Here is a 20,432-nt window from a genome sequence, read left to right as displayed (position 1 = left end):
TCTCCTCACGGCCCCGGGGGAGGCAGAGGGCGAGATGAGGGGCAGGGCTGTGAGGCGGTGCCGTGAGGGCACGGCGCGCTGGCCTTGCGGAGTGTGAGGGCGGGAGGGCGTCATCCCGTCCCCTAAAGCACTTTGGGATCTTTTAATTTCTCTCTAGAACACTTGGCACCGCTTGGAAGCTTTGAGCGTCTCTCGCTGGTGTGCTTGTCCCTCTGCCTCTCTGCTTTTTTAAGTGCCTTAAGTCTAAACCAAAGTGGGCTTAACAATGGAGTCGGAGGGGGCTTCTCTTCAAAGCGCTCCACGTCCACAGTGTCTAAAACCCATTCATGACTCGAGATGACCTTTAAAAGTTAAAGCTTCAGTGTGACACAGCTTTCCTATGGACTGATCCAAGAATGTGGAATGAATTCCCCAGGAGCTACGGACAATTGCAAATCTGTTGTTCAGCACAAGGCATGGTTTTGGCACTGATCTCCCCTGACATAAGTACAGAACTTGAGCTGTGCTTTAACATGAAAACTTCAAAGGACCCATAGGGATACTCATGTTCCCTGCTAGGGATCAACAATAAAGCAGCAGAAGCAGTGTTTTTACCATGAGGTTTGTGTTTATCATGTAGTCTACCGTGTTCATTAGTAACATTTTTTCCTTTCCACCTTACAGCCCTTTTTTATTCTTTGTCTATTTAAATGCCTTTACAGTTGGGCTAAAGCAGGTTTAGTGTCTCACAACACTGCAACTTTATACTAAGTTAAACAAAATTTCATAGAAAATCGCCCCTTTAGTGTAAAAGAATCACACAAAGGCAGTGTGTTTCATCTTAGGAAATAAGAAATATTCCACATTTCTAATTGTCTCCCCATATCGCATGTCACATCATGTACTAGTTTGTCACCAATGGGAATTTGGAGCATTGGTACTCCTTGGAGTCACCTGGTGGTGTATTTATGCGTGGAGTTACCAGTTTAGGGTACCTAATGCACAATCTGCTTTTGAAATACGTCTTGTTAATTTAGATTACTTTTTTTTTTTCAAGCTGCATATGACCTTAGTAGTCTGTTTTTGTTCTTTATTTTCACTGACTAAACAAAGCGGGGCTGCCTAGAGATTATACCCAGGCAAGCAAAACAAAAAACATCAGATGGTGCCAGAACATTACTAGTGCTGCCAGTTAAAGCTGTAGCTGGACTGGAGCTTTATTATCTCAGATCACTCCTTTGGCTCTATTATGCAACAGAAGTTGAAACAATGCAAAGAACTCATGGAACAAAACCCCTCTTGGCTTAACCCTGAAAAACCTGTGTGTGGGCAGAGCATCCACAATAGGAAATTCTCCACAGAAGAGCTTTTTATTTACCTTGGTTTGCCAGAGGCTGAGTTTCCTGAATTTCAGTTTACACTGCATATCTTAGCAGTTCTTTGTTCTCTTTGACTCTTTTTTGGGGGGAAATGTGACAAAGGCTTGTATCCATCAGAAAAAGCATGTATTTTAGATATCTCGTTTTAGCCAAAAGTTTAGAGTAGGAAAAATGGTGTTAACAGGTATAAAAGGGGGAATTCAACTCAAGGTTTCTTTTAGAAATGTAGTGTGGATAATCTCCTAAAGTAATTTGGGAGAGATCAGAGAATCATTGTTTTTCAGAAAGCCCCACACAAACTGAAATAAATACATTTGAAATGACAGTCTTTGAGCATCCAAGGTAGATCATACAGGTTTGTGCACTTTCTTGCCAGGATGTTCTGTGCCTGTCAGATAACTCCCCTATATTGAGCATGGATCATAAGGGCCCTACTGAAGGGTTTAGGATGAACTACTTAGATCCTTCTGATAAAGATTCCTGGGGCCTATTAGAATTCTTTTGAAAGATCAATGCAAACATTTTAGTTCATTTAAACAAATCAATAAACTGAAATCACCAATGTGCCATAATCTTTTTTTATACACTTTTTATTTTAAATCATTAGCATCAACGATATTGAATTAAAAATGGTTTAAAATAGAAATTAGTGAGTAATTTCTTAATAGAAGAATTTGGTTTGCTTTAACCTGTTCTATCTGAATTCCATCTGGATCAGTTACAAAGAGCTGTTATTTTCTGTAATTATAGACAGTTTCATTGTGATGTTCTCCATATTTTACACAACTTAACTCAGACTGGAGTGCCACCCTCTGCACCATTTAGTACTTACTGTCACCTGAGAGAATCACGTACTACAGAGGTAACAGAACTGGGCTGAAGGCAGCAGCTGTTACCTTGTGCTGCCTTTGTTTCATGCACTGCTCCATCAGCTGAAAATCTTGTCCAGCACCATTCTCTTGCCTCCCAGAGCTCTCAATTCTATTATCCTGCCACAGTGTCCCAGCCACACACACATTTCCTGACCATGAAGCGGCCACCAGGGTACTCAGACTGGCCCAGCACGAATGTAGGGGGAAACCGCAGATATGCCCAGTCCTTCCTGTGTTTTCCAGGACATCCCAATTTGCACCCTACTTTTAAAAATTTCCTCTGTGTTATTTTTCTTTGTCCAAGCATGTCCAGTAGATTATATTTTTTTGCCCATTACAGTTTAAATCTTCGTGGTTTCTAAACAAAAGGAAGACACTGCTGGTCAGAGTGAATACCAGTGAAGGACCAGGCTAGACAATGGAAGCAAGAGAACACTGGAAGTCTGATCCTTTGTGAAGAAAATGCTTTTCTGTTGTAATTTTGCTGAAGTTATGGCTGAACTCAGAAGAACCTCAGTGATGAAGTTGTGGCTTGTGGGTTTCCTTCAGGGTGTCTGGGAGTGTGACTGGCAGCAATGAAAGTGGCTTTTGGTTCTCCCAACAGCTGCAATTGCTTGGGGTTCTGAGGAACATAAGGAAGGCATTTGAGAAGAGAACAAATAACATTCTGTTTCAGTTTCTTTTCCAACTTCAGAAATGTGCTGGTACTTTAATTTTGTATGGCTTGTCCTGTAAGTTCACTGTGTCAACTACTGATAATGTAATCATCCTAATTAACAATTTATGTTTTAGCCTGATAGTGGATGATTCTTTTTTTGCTTGTTGATAGCAAATAATGTCTTTTATTTGTACCTTCAGGGAAACGTTCCTTCCATTTTATTTTTTACGGGTAACAAATGCAGTAATAAACTACAATCAAGTAGAAGATGGAGCATTCTGTGTCATCCTCAGTCTCCAGCTACTGGCCTTTACAGGTATTTTCTAGTCCCTCTGTGTACATCCCAACTACACTAAGAATAGGAGCACTGTCAGAGCATAAACATTTTTTATTTTATTTCTTCAGAATTATGTTCGGTTTAGGGGATTACAGAGAGAAAGATAGATGGGAGAGAATCACCTTCACCCTACAAGCAGTCATTCTTCAAAGAGGACAATTAAATCAAGTATGACAGTAAGTGCCATTGTAAGTAGATTTTCTGAATAGATTTATTATACTGTCACTGGTTTTAATACAAATGTTTATTAAAAAGTCAACAAGACAGTGGAAGGAGGACAGTAGCTGGTTTCTGAGACAAACAAATAATTCTCTTGGGCCTTTCTTGCCAATTCCTCTATGATTCTTTGAAATAAAAACCATTAGCAATACATTTTTCCAATTTTGTCCATTTTATTCTAGTTTTTCTCTGATTTTAATGAATTGTCATAAATTCATTAAATTGGTCAGGGATGAGAAACTTCATTGAGGGTTATGCAGATCTTTCTGAGTCTTCTAAATGACTCCATATTAGCATATTCTGGAAAAAAAATCAAATTATAGCAGGTTGTATGGGACAAGCCATCACATCTCAGAATCCCTGTTCTGTTTTTGCATGTTGCTTATGGCTGTGTTTGGTGGAAGTTCACAAGAGAATGAGCTTTTCTTTTTGAACATTAGATCTGCCTTCCTGCAGTTCAGAATCTCATCCTTCCATGGTGTGTTTAAAGCTGCACTGGAATATTGGAGCCAGTTCCTCAAAACCCATGGAATATGTTCAGCCAAACTGCAATACCATTTAAGACAGGGCTGAAGATCTCTCTTGCATTTAAGATAGAGATGATGCAGAAAGTCAGATTTATTCTGTGTGCAGTTATTTAATCCTCCCTGTAGTGCTGTCTGTCAGAGGGATGATGCAGCAAAGACGCAGCTGACTCACCTCACTGGCACGGACCCTTGGCGGGACAGGGAGGTGTTTGTCAGATGTTGCTCTGTGTTAAAAACAGGGAGTGGAGCTGCTTAATTAAGCAGCTCCAGTGACTCACCTAATGGCCAAATCCTGTTAAAAGGTCTACAGAGAAATGCATTTTAAGGACATTATAAATTGGAGTAGCTTTGAAACAGTAACAAAAATTTTTGGTGTGGTCGCTTAAGAGTAAATTCAGGTTTTGCATGACAGTTTGACATAACGTTATCTGGGACTTGCAGGAGTGTAGATTGACACTTCAGGACTCAACATCTCTTCAAGAAGTACATTTCTGGGCTTGTTGAGGGGCTTGGCTGTTAAGAAATGTGATAATTTTCTGCAGTCACTTTACTCAGAGGACAAAGAATTCTTCCCACATATCCTGATCACACTTGAGATCTTCAGTGTTCTGAGAAGAAGGAATTAATAGCAGCAAAAATTTAATGGGGAAAACACCTTCTAACAGATTCTGTAACTTAAACATAGTATAAATCTAATACAAAATAATTTTTAAAATTACCTATCCTTTATACTGAAGAAATAGTTATACAGGCTATTTTCCATCTCTATGCTGGCTGAGCTCTAGTAATCTGAAAATCAATCTAGCAAGTAGAAAAATGCTGGAATGAATTTTGGTGAACAATTCATTGTCATCTTTGTATTATTTTATTATAAAACTAAAAATATCATGATTTACTCTTGAGATCAGCAGGCCATGGACACTTCTAAAATTCAAGGTGCTGGGCCATATTGCCTAGTCTGTACTTTCACCAATAAAGAATGGACCATATTATCCTTGAGGATAATATGGTAATTCCAACCTGGTATTGTGTGAGTCTGTGATTCTTTGCTGAGTACAGGAGTTCAGAATTCACAGCGTGCTGAATCCCATTTCATACTCCTAATGCATTGCTTAGATGGGTAATGTCTCATCATTTGATTTAAACATCTTATCATCCTCTGAGCAGAATGTATTTAAAATTTAATGCAGAAGTCCCTGCTATTTTCTCAACCGCAAATAAGTGATTCCTACTTTAGCCTCCACAGAGGCTTTGAAAAGATACAGAGGAATGCTGCTCAACTGGAATGTTTCCTTCATTGCAGCTGTGGTATGCAGCCCACTGCTACAAAAAGGCAAATAAGTATAATCTCTTTTCCCAAAGCTTTCTCATTACCCTTTTTCATGGTGTTTGCCCTATTAATATGTTCAAATAAGGTTACTTGCTCCTTATAGTCGGTTTAGCAAGAATGCAATCCATCCATCATCATCTTCTCACAAAATTTAGACTTAGAGTTCGATGTGTAGCAAATTTAGCAAGTGAAAAGCTAAGAATTCAATTAGTATTTTAGAGTATTGTCACTATTCATAAGGATTATATGCTGTGTTTATTTTCAATTAAGGACTGTTTGTTTTTCTTTATACACTGTATTTATTTATTATTAATAGATACAGCAATATCAAAGGTAGTATTTAAAACTGGTGTTTATACATTTTATACATACAGATAGGTTCCAAAATATATGCATATTTTTAGGCTGTTATGAGCAGTATCCACACTCAGTGGTACAAAGTCATGGTAAAATTTGGAGGGAAAGTATCTTTTCCCCCATCTTTTTTCCCCTGATTTTTTTTTAATTTTTGTTTTGTTTTTGTTTGTTTGGGTTTTGGTTTGGTTTGGTTTGGTTTTTTGGGGTTTTTGTTTTGTTTTGGTTTTTTGTCCAGGTTAATAACAGACATCTGACTGTGGTAATTTTTAGGCTATTAAATAAGTGATGAAAGGAAGGATAAAAGTAAAATCAAGGAGACCTAGAGCTGAGCAATCCATCATAATACACAAGTACAATGTGTGCCTTTGTTGCTCTTTTAATTTCCATAACTAGAGGTATTAAAGGGGTATCTGTTAAAACTAAGTTTCCATTGTGTCAATGTAGAATGAGTTTCTGTCTCCTCTACATTTTATTCTGGAATTTAAGGTAAAATAATTTCTCTTGAGGTCTAGCATCACTCCCAGGGATTTGTGTGTAGGAGGAGTCCATGAACAGTATAAGCCCTCATTTAACACTGCCCTGATTTTGGGATGCCAGAAAGGTTTTTCTTTAGGGTTACTGTTCCTTGTGTAAGAATGAGAGACAAAACTAGCAAAGTTTATCCTACCAAAAACTGGAGAAGATTTTCTTCTTCTTATCTGAGAATGAAAAAGTCCTTTTTCATGCCTACTTAAAGGATTTGCTTTCTCCTTGTCCTGGTGAAAGCAAAAATGCAGAATTTTTTTCCATCCTACTCAATTCTCTCTCTCTCTCTCTCTTCTGTGAGAAAATAAAAAAGAAAGGGAAAACTAATTTAGTAGAAGAAAAAGAAGTAGTTGGCAGAATACACTCAGATTGCTCCCCTAAAGTCATGATGTGCGCTTGGACCAGAATTTAGAAAGCAGATGGGTGCTTTGCCACTGTGTCAGCTCTCAGGAGCTGTCAGGAGAATATTCCACTTATGTGTGAACCCTCAGACTTGTGCAGAATGCAGCTACATCAGATCTCCAGATGAAGTGAGGCTTCAGTTCAGAGCAGCACCTCCTGCAGCTCCACCAGCTTGGAAGAAAACCCAGGTTCAAGGATCAGGGAAAGCCCTTGCACGCCCTGGTGAGGTTTCGGTCTTGGCAGGGTGAAGACAAAAAAGCCTTGGATATATTATTGGATACATTAAGCTGCTGTCCAAAGTAAAACAACCACTCACAAGAATTAAATCCAGCTCAGGTGACTTCTGAACTGTAAATCATTTGAAGTTTGGGAAGTCCACCAGAGCAGCCTCACTACATTCTCCACTCCTACCATTTTCCATAGCCATTGGCTATTGACACTGCTGGAGACAGGACATTGAGCTGTTTAGACCTTTCTTCTGAGCCATTACTACTAATTTTCATTATTAATATTCATATTATTTTTTATTAATATTATTTTTTTTCTTATTTTCATTTAGGGACTTATTTTCACCCAGGGACTCTTTAACTATTATTTCAAGGAGAGTTTTGGGTTGTCAGAGGGTTTTTTTCAGTAAAAGAGTGGTATTTCTGTGGGATCTTTAATAATATTGTAGCCTAACTTTTACATTTTAGTAGTCAGACCTTACTTTGCCACTTCTCCAACATGAACAGTTTTGCTGATTTTTGCTGAAGCTGAAGTTGCTCGGAACTGTTGAAATACACCCAGATGTCATGGACTGAAACAAAGGAAATCCTACTCAGCTTGTAGGCAGCAGCACACACAAGGCAGCTCTGTTACTCACTTTGTAAGCCAAAAAAATCCAGGCCTTGTTGCATCTGTTTGCTTCCAAGTTTCAAAAGTTCAGTCTGTGAACTTCCCAATGCCCCAATAAACTATTGCAGCAGTAACTGCTATGTAACTTCTAAGAAAATCTTACAATAACATTAATATTAAAATCTCTAAGTGCTACTGGAGTTAACCAAATTCTCTGGACAATTGACAAAATGGAGAATTACATAATTTGCTTTCCATTGCCCAAGAGAATTAGTTTTTGAAAATAAACTTGTAAGGAATGTACTTACAAGGAAGTCTAACAATAAAAAAAAATCTGCAGTGTACAGTGAAACTTTAATTTGCATAGCATAAGCTGAAGTTGGTAATGTTTAGGACATGGTAGTTTCTTCCAGTGGTGTGTTTACTTGGGGTATACACAATAAATAGTTTGTTGTAGTTTACTGGTCATATGTGCAATATAGTTTGGAGATTAGCAGCCTTGAGCCTTTGGAAATAAGTTACCAGCAAAGAAAAGCACGAGTTCAGTTGGGTGTTTCCACTCCAGGCCAAACAGCCCAAACATTGTTCACACTTTTGTGTTCCTTTGGTGCTGAGGTAATTACATGCACATAATCAAGAACAAAATTTATGACACTGACTTAAGAGATTAAAGCATGTAACTACTCTGTTAAGCTCTGCTATTCATAATGCATAAGCAAAAGAGGAGGATCTGAGTGTATCATTAGCATTACACTCTCTAGTTTATGTTTCTAGTCTGACAAATAGAGGACAGATACAGCTCTTCTCAATACAGCAAAACCAGTAGCAAATGAGCTGTTGTCGTATCTGTCTTTCAGATTTTGGCTTGCATATCTGTCAATTTTAGACAAAACAAAATCCTACCCAGATCCAGCTGTCATTTATATACTGATAACATTAACCCATTTGTCTGTAAAATATTGCATCTGTTTGGGTTCATGCTTTTGAATGAGAACCTATTCTGCTAAATATCAGCAGGGATATCTTACATTTAATTGCTGCAGTCCCTGCATTACATTTACTCATTGCACAGAATTTCTAAAACACAGAGACAGCAATTTTCTTTTTCTTGCAGGTAGTGGACCAATCTTACACCGTTTGTCTTGACTGTGGAGTTAACTTACAATTTCTTTGTGTGTTTTAGCTTGAATCTTTTACACCCACAAATCCTTAACTGTAGTACTGTAGTGCTTTAAGCATTTCAGGGGAGAATCAGTGCAGTGTCAGCTGGTGCAGTGTGAAGCATAGGTAATGTTCTGCAGTGTGACTGATCTCAGTGGGGCTTGGCTGACTGAAGTGATGGCTGTCATTTCTGTTCCCAGCAGCCACACAGGCATATTCTGTACTGTGAGTGCCTAGACTGTGTAATTACATTTTGGAAATGTTCTTTTTTTTTTCATGTACACCAGAACTCTGCAGTATGCAATCTGCCATTGTCTGGGTTTTTTGAATGTATTTAATAGGAATGTATTTAATTTATCCTGTGTCAGGATTCCTGATGTTAAGAAATTCAGACACTTAGATACGGAATCTGGGGAGATAGATTAATAGACATATATGCACATAGATATGGGTGGGTGGGTGTTTGTTTGTCTGTGTGTTTGTGTGTGTGTGCGCGCGCCCTCAGGAAAAATTCCAGGTGTCAAAAAAATTTGAAGCTACCATATGTCTTGATTTTACGAAAATGAAGACATATGGTAGCTCCAAATCAGGTTTACTTTACAGTGAAGACATTGCCCAAGGCATAATAATGCCTGCAGGAGCAATGCCCCCACTTAGGCAAGCTATGGGCGGGGAGTCCTGTGGAGAAGGTAGGAAGTATCACAAGCTGGGGAGAGCTCTCTAGTACCATGTATCAGAGTGTTTCAATGGGAAATCAATACACTTCATAGTCCATGCAATTTGAATTATTTATTTGTGCTTAAACGCTGCTAACCAAAGCATGAGTTAAAAAGGAATTCTGGGGTCTGAACAGTTCATATTTTCAACCTTTTCTCTGCAGCCTTGAAGGTCAGAAAGTTCCTGTATTTTGCTCTTTCCTTGTCAGCTTTGTTTTTTAATTTATGCTCAAATAACCCTGCAATCTCTTCACTCCGGAGTATGGAGCTTTATTAAAAAAAACCCCAACCAAGAGATTGGAACATGCTGGCAGCTGGTAAAAACTGAATTTGTTTTCTAGAGCATGCCATATTTGAAAAGAATAAGTAGACAAGCAGAAAATGAGAAAGAATCATCTTCAAAGTGGATAGGCCCTGTTTATCCAAAGTGGGACAAGAAAAACTTTTATCCCACATAACTTTTACTTTTGGATGGCATTTGAATTGGCCTTGAGTGTTTGGCAGCTCATCTGTTGAGCCATCTGTTTCAGATTATGCATGCTCGGAGGGCACATTGCACCCAGGCTTACAGCTCCCCTGAACACCAGAAATTTGAATTGGCTTTGGAGTTTAGTGATCAGTGAGCATGGATGTGCATGTACATGTGCATAACACATCTAAATAAACTCTGTTTATTTGGGACAAATTGAAGCATTCACACAGCTGGAGAAACCTGAGGGGGCTTAGAAAGGGAAAGCCTTAGGGCTTGCTTATTGTCCTGGGCCCCCTGTCAGTGCTCAGGCAAGGCAAAACAAGAGAAAAGCACCCAAGGTCCAGGAAATTTCTCTTCTAGACTGAAAAGTTCTGAATGAACTAAGAGGAAATATATAAGCCAGTTTTACAGCCCCTTTAAATAGTGTCTTAAAGGGAATGTAGGGTAGAGAAATTGCAATTTGGCTCCCTCCATTAATGAGTCATCTCCAGTCCCATCTCAGTGCCAGAGATGAACGGGGCTGGGTAGTGAATCAGAGAGCTGTAATCAACTCTGTGAGAGTCTTTGTAATGCCTAAGTACATCATGGCCAGGAAAGAGGATTTGATCCATAAACTTTAATGGTGCATTATGTGAGTCTTATATTATTTATGGCATACTAGTAGCACTTATCTTTTTCATGGTATCTGCTTTGAACATACTTTTTTTTTTTTTTGAGAATATGCTGCTTGCTTTACCCCTCCCTTTTCCTTCCTTTCCCCAGAATGCTGACTCAATTCCTTTTACTCTTTCAGTCAGCTTGCAATTTTAGGCATTTCCTTGTCCAGTTTTCAGGGGAACACTTTACTTCCCTCTCATGAGCACTGTGCAGAACTTCTCTGGCTGTTGAATCTCATGCTGGCTGGAGATGGAGGAGATTTCTTTCCAAGCACTAGAGACTGACATAAGACCATCTGCTCTTCATGAAGTTCTCTGAACCTGTGGACTTGGATAGCAATTGTGCAGTTGTGTATGAGAAGAAAATTTGGCTCACATAGTTCAGTGATGGAAAGAATGGTAAATCTAGAACTAACCAGGGGATTTGAGGGATAAATGCAGTTTTGTCACAGGTTCTCATTCTAGATAATTATATTTCTTTTTGACAGGTTTTCACATTAAGCAAACTCCCAGATTGCATTATTAGCAAAGTTTGAGTCTTCTGGTAGTGAGGATCAGACTTCAGTATAGTTTATAATAAACTGTGAACAGAACATTGACCAAATGTAGATGTATTGTTTGGGCAGATCTTATTTGATGTACATGAAGAATCTTAATTATGAGATTAGATTGAGCTTGGAAATATTTCTTCTTGGTTCAAGTAGCTCGCATAGTTCATTTAATCAAATAACTGCATATGTGCAATTAAATGTGTAACATCTAAAATTTGAGGCGTTTTACTTTTTGTGATATATTTAATCTGCTCATCTGCTAAAAAATAGATCCTTATATTACATTGCTTATTCAAGGATTAAATTCTATTACTTTTTAAATTAGTAATCCCCAAAGAGCTACAGAAATTTATGAACATTATTCCATCAATGTTAAAAAATTGAGTTACCTGAAAGAAGAAGAAGTCTAATTAAAATTTTTTCCTTCTTGAATCCTGTTAAGTGCTTTCCTCGTATGAGAAATTTGTGAAGTTATTGCAAAGCTGTAAGGGCAGGGATCAGAACTGCAGATGTATATAAAAGTCAGCTGTGTGATAATGGTAAAGAGAGACAGAGACAGATTCTGTGCTGGTTTTAGAATCTGCCAAGGACGTGGGTGCTATATTTTGGACAAGAGAACTCTTTTAGCCTAATGCCATCTGGCTGGCTTTCATCTGTGCCAGTTGTTCCACATGCCAAGCTGCCTGTCCTGCCCCACCACACTTCTTGAAGTAGAAATTAAATTAAAAATACAATAAATTTCTAGTAGCCTGATTGGAAAAATATCCATGAAAGGATTTAGAACCAAGGAAGCAATCCAAGCTTCTGTGCTTCTTTCAGAGACTTTGATCAGAAGTTTTCTCATCCATGTCCTGAAGCAATCTTTGGATACTTTTCCCCTTTCAAGCCTCATTGGCAGCAAAAGTCCTGGCTGTAGGATCTGCTTCAATTTGTTGTCCAATGTACATGATAAATACAGTTAAAACACACATAAAACTTCCACCCACTCCCACCTAAGGTTTTCTGTTCCACTCTTTTAATTAGTAACTATATACCTGTATTTAGAGATACAACAATACAGGTTTTCCTCACCTTGATCTCTACAAGGTACCTGCATGGTTTGTATTTCTGGGCTGGCAGTTATGCCATCTAGCACAACATGGAACAGTTCTGCAGTCCTCTGTAGGAGACCCACAGCTGATTTTTATCCTGGGATTTATTACCTACTTAGAAGAATTAAGGAGTTGAGCTAAATTAAGCAACTCATCTATGTATTCATTTTACAGTTAACTAAACAGCTCTACTGATGATTTTGGAGTGGTTTTTTCTCATGCTCATCTGAATATATGTAATTTACCATCATTAATGCTATCACAAGGAAAGGAGAGAGAAATTTATTGAATCATTTTGTACAGATATTTCTGTAACGAAAAACATTACTGTGAACTTAATTTCAATAGGAACAAACTCTTCACTAAACATAAAGAGACTGACAATCAAGGATGTTTCAATTTTTGGATGGAATTTGAATGTCTTTTGAATCATGGAGATTCTTTCAGGAAGGATACATCGTCTGTTTCTGCAAAACTCATCCAGGTATCTGACCTTTTCTGCTTTATATGGCTTTTGCCTGTTATATGCCTAAAACCTTGATACTTTTCTCCTTTGGACCTCAGTGTTCTTTGTGTCAGTTGATATATATTTGTCTTGTGAGCACTTTGGGGAGGGGGGGTTGTTCTTCTAGAGAAGGTCAAATTTGTTTGTCATTGAACTGATTCAACATATTAAATTGATATGGGTATCTGAAAAATCTTGGTGGTTTGATGCTTATGCATCATCATCAATAATTTTGGTAATCTGATGTAGATATTTATAAATAACATTCTTCAATTGCTTCTCATGTTTTGTGAATCACATTTAAATTAGTATTACCAATAACAGTGAGAGTTAACAGAATCTTTCAGATTCCACAGTGCATTTTTAAAACCAGAATATATTTAAATTGATTTTTTTTTTTGTAAAGAGAGGAAGTTTGATTGAAAAACTGTTGTGAAGCTACTAAATCCATGATGTATTTTTCTCGGTCACAACGATGATTACACTGGAATTTACCACAGCTGCTTTCAATGCTACTAAAAGTAATTTAAAGAAACATTTTATTATGAATGGTCACCAGATTTTCACTTTGTAGTTGTTGCATAGCTATATCTGTTTATAGCTGTATTAGCTTCACCTGTTCAATAGGTGAGATATCTTTTATTAGAGATAAAAGGACAGGAACATAAAGTGGCACAGAGGAAAGCAAGTCCTTGTCAGCTGATGGAGTTCAAAGTCCATTAATGCCCTTTGGCATCTGATCAGTCACATGCACACCTTAACAATGCCATTGAAGCTGAATCACTGCTGCATTACTTCTGCAACTTAATCTTACAAAAAAACCCAAACCAAATCAACCAACCAACCAAACCAGTAAACAAATCAGTCATTAAGCAAATAACTTGGTCATATTTAAGGATATTTCATATTTTAATTGCATTGTGTGTACAATCAAATGAGAACATATTTTGAATTGTGAACTATTTACTGATCTTGTACTTTACTTGTTCAGTCTTTAATACTTAGCAATGATATTTATTGTATGTGTTTAAAACCTTTTTCATAAATACAAATATTTTTAGTACTACCTCATCAGTCAAGTTACATTCTATTATTGATAGTACCAACCTGATGTAGAAGAATAAAAAAAAATAATTACATGTCACTTATTCAGGAGTCCAAAAAGCAAAGAGAGGTTTTAAGGGAACATTCCTTAGTCTTACATGTTGACACCAGTGGGATTACATGTGTTGCACTTAAAGGAACATTTTGCCTCCTGATGTTGTGCAATAGTTGGCCAAGTAACAGGACAGATTCCACTCCCTGCTGCAGGGCTGTAAATAAAAAAATCCCACATGGTGGTTTCTCTTTTATGGACATACAGCAGGATTGTGCTTTTGAGAAGGGAAATGCAGCTGAAAGAGCATCTGTGGAAATTCCTCCTGCCTGCAGAAAGAGCACTGCAATTTGGTATTTGATAGCTTTCACAGAGTGCAATCTGCAGGCTCCTTTACAGCTCTCAGCACTGATACAGATGTAGGAAAGTAATGCTTTGCTCTTGCGTCTCACTGTATTTGTCAATAATTTGTGAGCTTTCCCATAGCAGCAAAACCACCATTTTAAATGTCACTTGATCAAGGTTAACTAAAATGGTCGAATCATCTCTGTCCTTGTCTACTCTGAGGGCTAAATCATTAACACCTTTTCAAATCTGATTGATTTTCCACCATTGTTGAGCCTTTTGACTCATCTCACTGAACCTTTGGCACTCACTGCCATAACCCAGCTGAGATCTCTGTTCTGTCACTGCAGCTCCCATACATGAGAGACTTCATTGCTGAGAGCAAGTGCAACATGATTTACATTTAGGAGAAGTTTTAACTACCAGTGTAAAATAAAATATGAATATTGTGTTGTCCTGAATAAGGATGAATTGAAAAATGTGATTTAAATGTTGGGACCTGAATTTCTCAGCTTGAAGACTGGGTTGCTGTTATAGGTTACTGTGATTTGTGAAGGTTATTTTTTGTCTTATGACCAATGTTACTGCATTGGTGCTATTTTGTTCTAATACTTTCTGAACCATTTTGACATTGTTATGGTTGTAATTAAGACCAGATGAAAATGAAAGAAAGTGGAGAAGGTAAAAATGGATAAGAGGATGAAAATGATTGGGAGGGCAAGTAAGGAAATCTCAAGAAGAAACGTTTGCTAGTATCAAGAGTTACAGTAATGCCATAAAAATGGTCTTTTACCATTAACAGTCATGAGTTTGTCTTAAAGACAAATCATTTAATGAGAAGAAAAAATACCAAATGCTGTTTTATCTAATTACTTCAGGTATCTTATAATTCTGAAATTAATAATCTTTGTGAAGGGCAGAGTAAACTAATTCTAGGTTAGGGGAAGGCTGGGAATTCAGTATGTAGATTATATTTTTTAATATTTTCTATTTTCTTAAAACATAATCTTTTAATTGTTTCAGAAAGATGAGCAATGTGGATTTATGGTATAGACAACATGCCTAAGGAAACTGGGAACAGAAGAAACTGTTGGTAAAAGCTTTTCTGCCTGCTACTTTGTAAACATATTAGTTTTCAAACCTCCTTTTGGTTTAATATACACGACACATTATGGTATCGATGTGTTTAATTTATAATGAACACTGATGCTGTTTCAGCAGTGCTGTTGCTTGTTCTATTTCAGAACATGTATTAAGCTGTTCAAGGAACAGCAAAATCTCCAACTGCTACATTAGCTGGACATGTCAAGTTAATGCCTATTGAAGATTTTTCTGGGTTTCAGATATGGTCTTGAATGAAAAATGTCATTGTGCTGTCAGTCATCCAGCTAATTATCTAGAGGTCAAGCTGACCTCTTGTGTATATCTACATTTTCTCTTCTTTTACAACATGAGGTGTAGCCCCATGAAACTGACTAATATAAATCAGTTTGAGAAAATATGCTTACAGTCTAAAAGAAAAGATAAATTGTGTATGCTTTAAAATAGCATGGATCTGTACTGCTGCATTTCAGATTTGCCAATTCTTCCATCAAATATGATTAAAGAGATTCACTCGAGCCCTATTCAGGTTATTTTCAATTTTACCATTCTCTTAATAAAAATTCAATGTTGTTCTTTCTGATTACTACAGTTCAAAAACAATTTTAGCCTTCACATTTCTGAATACTGGCAATATAGATGACATCATTTTACAAAACGAAGAGGTACAATGATCCCATACTGTACTCTGTTTCTGCCAGATGAAGGAGTTAAATTCAGATATATTCAAATACTTCTGAACATCTGAACAGGAAACACCTTAGAGATGAAGAAATATGCAGTTACCTTAATATCCTAGTTTGTGTTTCTTTAAGACTGCTACAGTTTTGTATAAATTTGATCATCCCACAACCCACTTAGAAATTCTTTCAAAGCTGCTATAACTTTGCAAGTGTGCAAACCACCTTAAGAAGCCAAGAGCGCAGCACAAGATGCATAAGCAGATAATTCCTATGCAGTTTTCATAATGATCAATGCACATGCTCTGGTAACTAGATATCCTCCTAGAAGATACACTGTAGGACTCACAGATTGCATGTTTTAGGCATAAGAAACCCAGAAATTAACAGGTCTCTACAGAAGGTCTGTTGGAGTCTGGCTAGATGATTGTAGTGTTCTCTTGTGACCTTAAAACATAGCAGCCTATCTGTAACCCTTTGTCGAGAAAACTTGCAGCTGCATAAAATGGAAAGAGCGCACAAGGCTTATCCTGAGGTGGATTTCTAGATAAAAGCACACCTGCAGTGGTGACTTCCTAAACCAGCTTGTGTCACTAGTCCTGGAAAGTAGTCAGATATATCTGATAAAAGGTCCCCTCAGTCCAAAGGTTGTCAAAATTTGTGTGATGATATTCCTTATTTCTAGGAGGGATCTCTCAGTAACCTGGATGTGGGAAATGCTGTTCTGTGTCAGGAGCATGGGTGTTGCTTGGCTCTCTGTTGCCTGTGGGCAGGTTCCTTTGCATTATGGTCTTTGATCATAGAGCAGGGATTCCTTTTTCTGGCCAGGATTTTGTATTTTGATGCATATGTTTCCTTTTGTTCTGTAAAACTCTAAATGGCTTAATCCTTCTTACTTTAAAATCCTTGATTCTGTATACGCAATGCTGCAGCTCTCGCTCTGCTTTGCACTGGAATTCCAGAGAGCTGGGTACCTCATTTCCTGCTCAGGAATGCAGGAGGCAGGGCTGAGTCATTCTTCTCTCAGCCTCCAGAGTGCTCATGGGCTGTAGTAACACCTTTCCTAGAACGAGCAGAGCAAGTCACACTAAATGCCGAGCAGAACAAATCACACTAAATGCCTGTGTGCTGTTATGGGCTGCCTGTGTGCTGATCCATAGGGTGAGCAAAGCTCTAAGAGAGGAAGAGGTGGACACTTGAGATGTTATTTCTGGGGAGACCAGTGGATATGATTCAAATGTTACCAGCTTTACTAACAATCATATTTGGAGATCTATAAAACAAAGGTTGTTAGTGTTTGACTCTGACTGGTGGAGAGCCTTTCTGTGCTATCTTGCACATTTTCAAATTCAGCTGTACCAGAGCAAGTCACTTTATACTCTTACACAGTGTTTCACATGGGGATTTGCACCAAAATGGTTGTGCTGCTGCTGTGCTCACTGCACTGCTGCAAGGCCCAGTCCTCACCAGCCATTTGGCTAGTTTTGATTTGTTAGCAGCCCCTTGTTTGTCCAGTGCAGACATAACCTTGTGCATTGTACTTTTAAAGAAACAGTAAAGAACATTGAGATCTTGTACCTATTTGTTAAAATGCCAGTACTTAGAATCGTAGAAAATCCTATTACACTTACAAATAAAAGCATGCTAATACTATTTTCCATGTCCTTTGGGCATAAAGTGCACTGCAATAGAGGATCTTGCAACAAAAAATCAACATACAGCAATTCTTACAGAGCTGGTTACAGATAAACATTTCCTGCAGGAGAATTCATGTTGAATGCCAAAAGATATAAAATGAAACTGTTAAGATTGTTGCAGTTCATTGATCTTTTGACTTTCTTATGTTCTTAACAAGTTTTCCTGAAAACCCAGGACAGAATCCCACCACTCCTTACACAATTCACAGAAGATATTGCAAGAGGTCAGCAAAGAGAGAGACAGAAGAATGGGGCTTCCACTGAGGAGGAAATAAGAGGAGAGGTACATTTAGAAAATCCCTCTGTTCCAGATTTCAGGAGCTCTTCCACCCTAGCCAAGCCCTGGTGAGCTGCTCATGGCTAAGCCAAGAAGGTCATTGGAGGGCATTATTTTGCAAACCTGCCAACAGCTTTGAGTAAATTTTAGTAGCTGTGATTTTCTCTTGGCTGAAAGTAAGTATGAGGTCCAGTTTTGTGATCCAATGTCAGGTGATGACATCTCGATTCCAGCTGAGAAGCAGAGAGCTGTTTTTCTTCTGGGAGCTGTCATTCTAGATTTGTGAAAATCTGCAGTACAATCATTCACCATCAGCAGGCTGACAAGTGCTGTTGTGATTGTTATAGAGATGTCTGAAGCTCTGAGCTGGTTGTTTTAACTCAGGTGGTTGGAGGCATCTGGGACAATTTGTCTGTGAGATGCACAGAATGATCAACAGCAGATCTACGTGACCACATTAACTCAGTGTTGATTATATGAAACTCATTATTATTTTAATTTGTAGAGGCCACAGTGGTTACCTTCAGTGATTCTTGTCCTCTGACTGTGGACACAGTGGTCATGCCTGATGACTGAGTGTGCACAGCCAGGGTGAAGGTACATAACCACGTACCTGGCACTGCCTGCTTGTTCTTGAGCTGCAGGTGCAACTTGGAGTCTGCCCCAGCAGCTTTGGAGAACACTGTGGAAAGGCTCTCTGGATGCAGACTGTGCACTTCACAGTTTGAGGGGATAAAACGGAGGGTCTGTTGTGTTTATTTTGTAACACAAAGGTTCAGGAAGGCCCTCAGGGGCAGACTGACTGGAGCAGACCTCCCTACTGGACAAGTGTTCTGCTCTGAGGGCCTTGGGGCTTTTTATTGTGCTCTGGGATGACACAGCTCTGCTGGCTGACCTGCACAAGTCCCTTGGCTCAACACCCTTATTCCAGAGCCTTGCTGCAGCTCTGGGTCTCTTCCTGGACCTGGTGGGAAATACTTGATGCAGCACCGGGGAGAGAAAGGGAACAGCAGCAAGAACACTGCTGAGCCAGATAGCCTGCCCACAAAATCCTGCTCACAGCAGCTCTCGGCACCAAGCCTCCAACTCCAGAGCCAGATCCCAGGGCCCTGTTTTGCATTTTCCTTCTCTTTACAGTGAGAACACATCAGCCTGGGTGTAACCTCTCTCCTGAGAGGCCACCAGTCCCTGCCAAGCTGCAAGACTGAGGGATGAAGGAAACAGCTGACCGAGCAAAGGGCACCCACATGAGCTCATGGCAGCTCAGAAACCCAGGCTCTCCAAATGCCTACCAAGGGGCCCCCTCCCAAAAATACTGCTCTCCTCAGGAGACACAGCTGTAGCTTTACAATCTTCTGGTTTAATTTCCAGGTATTAATAATCCTGGGATATAATTCCAATTTTAATCAAAGAAGAAAAAAATCAACCTAGAAATATAAAGTCTGTGCTGTTTTCTAGGGATTTTGCTTATGGGAGAAGTGTGAGGTGGAGTAGAGAAGTGACAGTGAGTATGTGAATGGTGTGAATATTTTTATATTTATTCTGTTTGCTTTTTATATTCTTCCCCTCCATATCTTCTTTTTCTTGATGAAAAAATGGCTGAGAATCAGGTTGGTAAAGCAGAGCTTCTCTAAAACCTTTATTAAGGAATAGGTGGGAAGGAGGGATCCCACGTTTCAGGACAGATGATGAGCACTAGGAGCTCAGGATGACTGCCAGCTGAGGAATGGCAGGATGCAGAGGTGGGGCAGGAGCACACGACTGAGCTGAGGAGCACAAAAACAATGCAGAGGGGTAGAGAATTACGAACAGATAAACAAAACAAAGCATGTAGGGAAGGCTTTCCAGTAATCAAGTATGACTTCAGCTAATTTCCTCTTACTGGTCCAAATGCATGTTTCAAGTTTAAATGTGTGCCTAAACCATCTTGGCTTAAAGTATAAAAATAGGAACGTTTTCTCTCAGCCCTCAGTGACTGATGTATGCTGAGGTAGTGCAGAGCTCAGAGTAGGAGTGGAAATAAGCCAGTGGGAGGAGGTGAGCAGGTACAGGAGGAGCAGGAGAATGAGTGGTGACACAAGTATTGTTTTCAGCCAGTCTATACGCAATTGTTTCCCATGGGTTTGGAGAATGTGGTGCAGTTTACTCCGCACTCTAGCTTGCTCCTTTGTGTCTTGTTGCCTGTGATGTCTCATAGTTTCTCCTGCCATAAGGGTTGCTTATCCCTTTCTTCTGGTTACCCGCCCCAGAAGAGCCACTGCTGCCCTGAGTACAAGCAGAGGGACAGAAGGATGTGTACAATCATGAGTTGGAAGGACAGGCATCTGATTTCCTGTGAGTGGAGGGAAGCAGGAGGCTGAGCCCAGGGCTGCTCCTCACCACTGTGAGGATGCATCGGGTCAGGACATCCTGTTGGGCTCACGCGCTGCTTCCTCCTGGGCCTTATGCCCAATTCTGTTGCAACTGAGCCCAGACCGGGTTCACCTCCTGTTTTGGGACTTCCCCCCCTGTGTCATGACTGTACTGGAGAACTGCAACCATTCACCATGCTGGAAGCATCTCCAGCAGCAGCGGGGCCTACAGGGAAGGTGAGGGAGAGGCCAGGAGCTGGCAGGGGGGGATGTCAGGCCAAGGACTCCGGCTCCGGGTTTTCGCTGCAGCT

General features: G+C 39.3%; 1 protein-coding gene and 1 long non-coding RNA gene across 6 annotated transcripts in view; both read left to right on the top strand.

Annotated features, from left to right (window-relative positions):
* The first annotated feature begins 162 nt into the window (after positions 1–162).
* On the top strand, positions 163–19,014 carry LOC106631868. Of its 3 annotated transcripts, XR_004081925.1 has the most exons (7): positions 163–600; positions 3,089–3,204; positions 3,294–3,413; positions 12,418–12,553; positions 15,039–15,108; positions 17,652–17,776; positions 18,908–19,014. It is a non-coding gene; the product is annotated as an uncharacterized LOC106631868 (long non-coding RNA). The 3 variants fall into 3 exon arrangements; XR_004081924.1 differs by lacking the exons at positions 17,652–17,776; positions 18,908–19,014 and having other exon boundaries at positions 3,294–3,401; positions 15,039–15,661; XR_004081923.1 differs by lacking the exons at positions 17,652–17,776; positions 18,908–19,014 and having other exon boundaries at positions 15,039–15,661.
* Positions 19,015–20,277: 1,263 nt separating this feature from the next.
* EPS15 (epidermal growth factor receptor pathway substrate 15) overlaps positions 20,278–20,432 on the top strand; it is a 47,410-nt gene continuing 47,255 nt past the window's right edge. For all 3 annotated transcript variants that reach the window (XM_031058575.1, XM_031058573.1, XM_031058574.1), the window contains exon 1: positions 20,278–20,358. In XM_031058575.1, the coding sequence (XP_030914435.1) occupies positions 20,317–20,358 (42 nt within the window). In that variant the 5' untranslated portion in view covers positions 20,278–20,316. The remainder of the gene's footprint in view (positions 20,359–20,432) is intronic.

This window comes from Geospiza fortis, unplaced genomic scaffold (assembly GCF_000277835.1).
Source record: "Geospiza fortis unplaced genomic scaffold, GeoFor_1.0 scaffold396, whole genome shotgun sequence".
Classification (NCBI taxonomy): domain Eukaryota; kingdom Metazoa; phylum Chordata; class Aves; order Passeriformes; family Thraupidae; genus Geospiza; species Geospiza fortis.
This window is presented reverse-complemented; position numbering and strand designations above follow the sequence as displayed.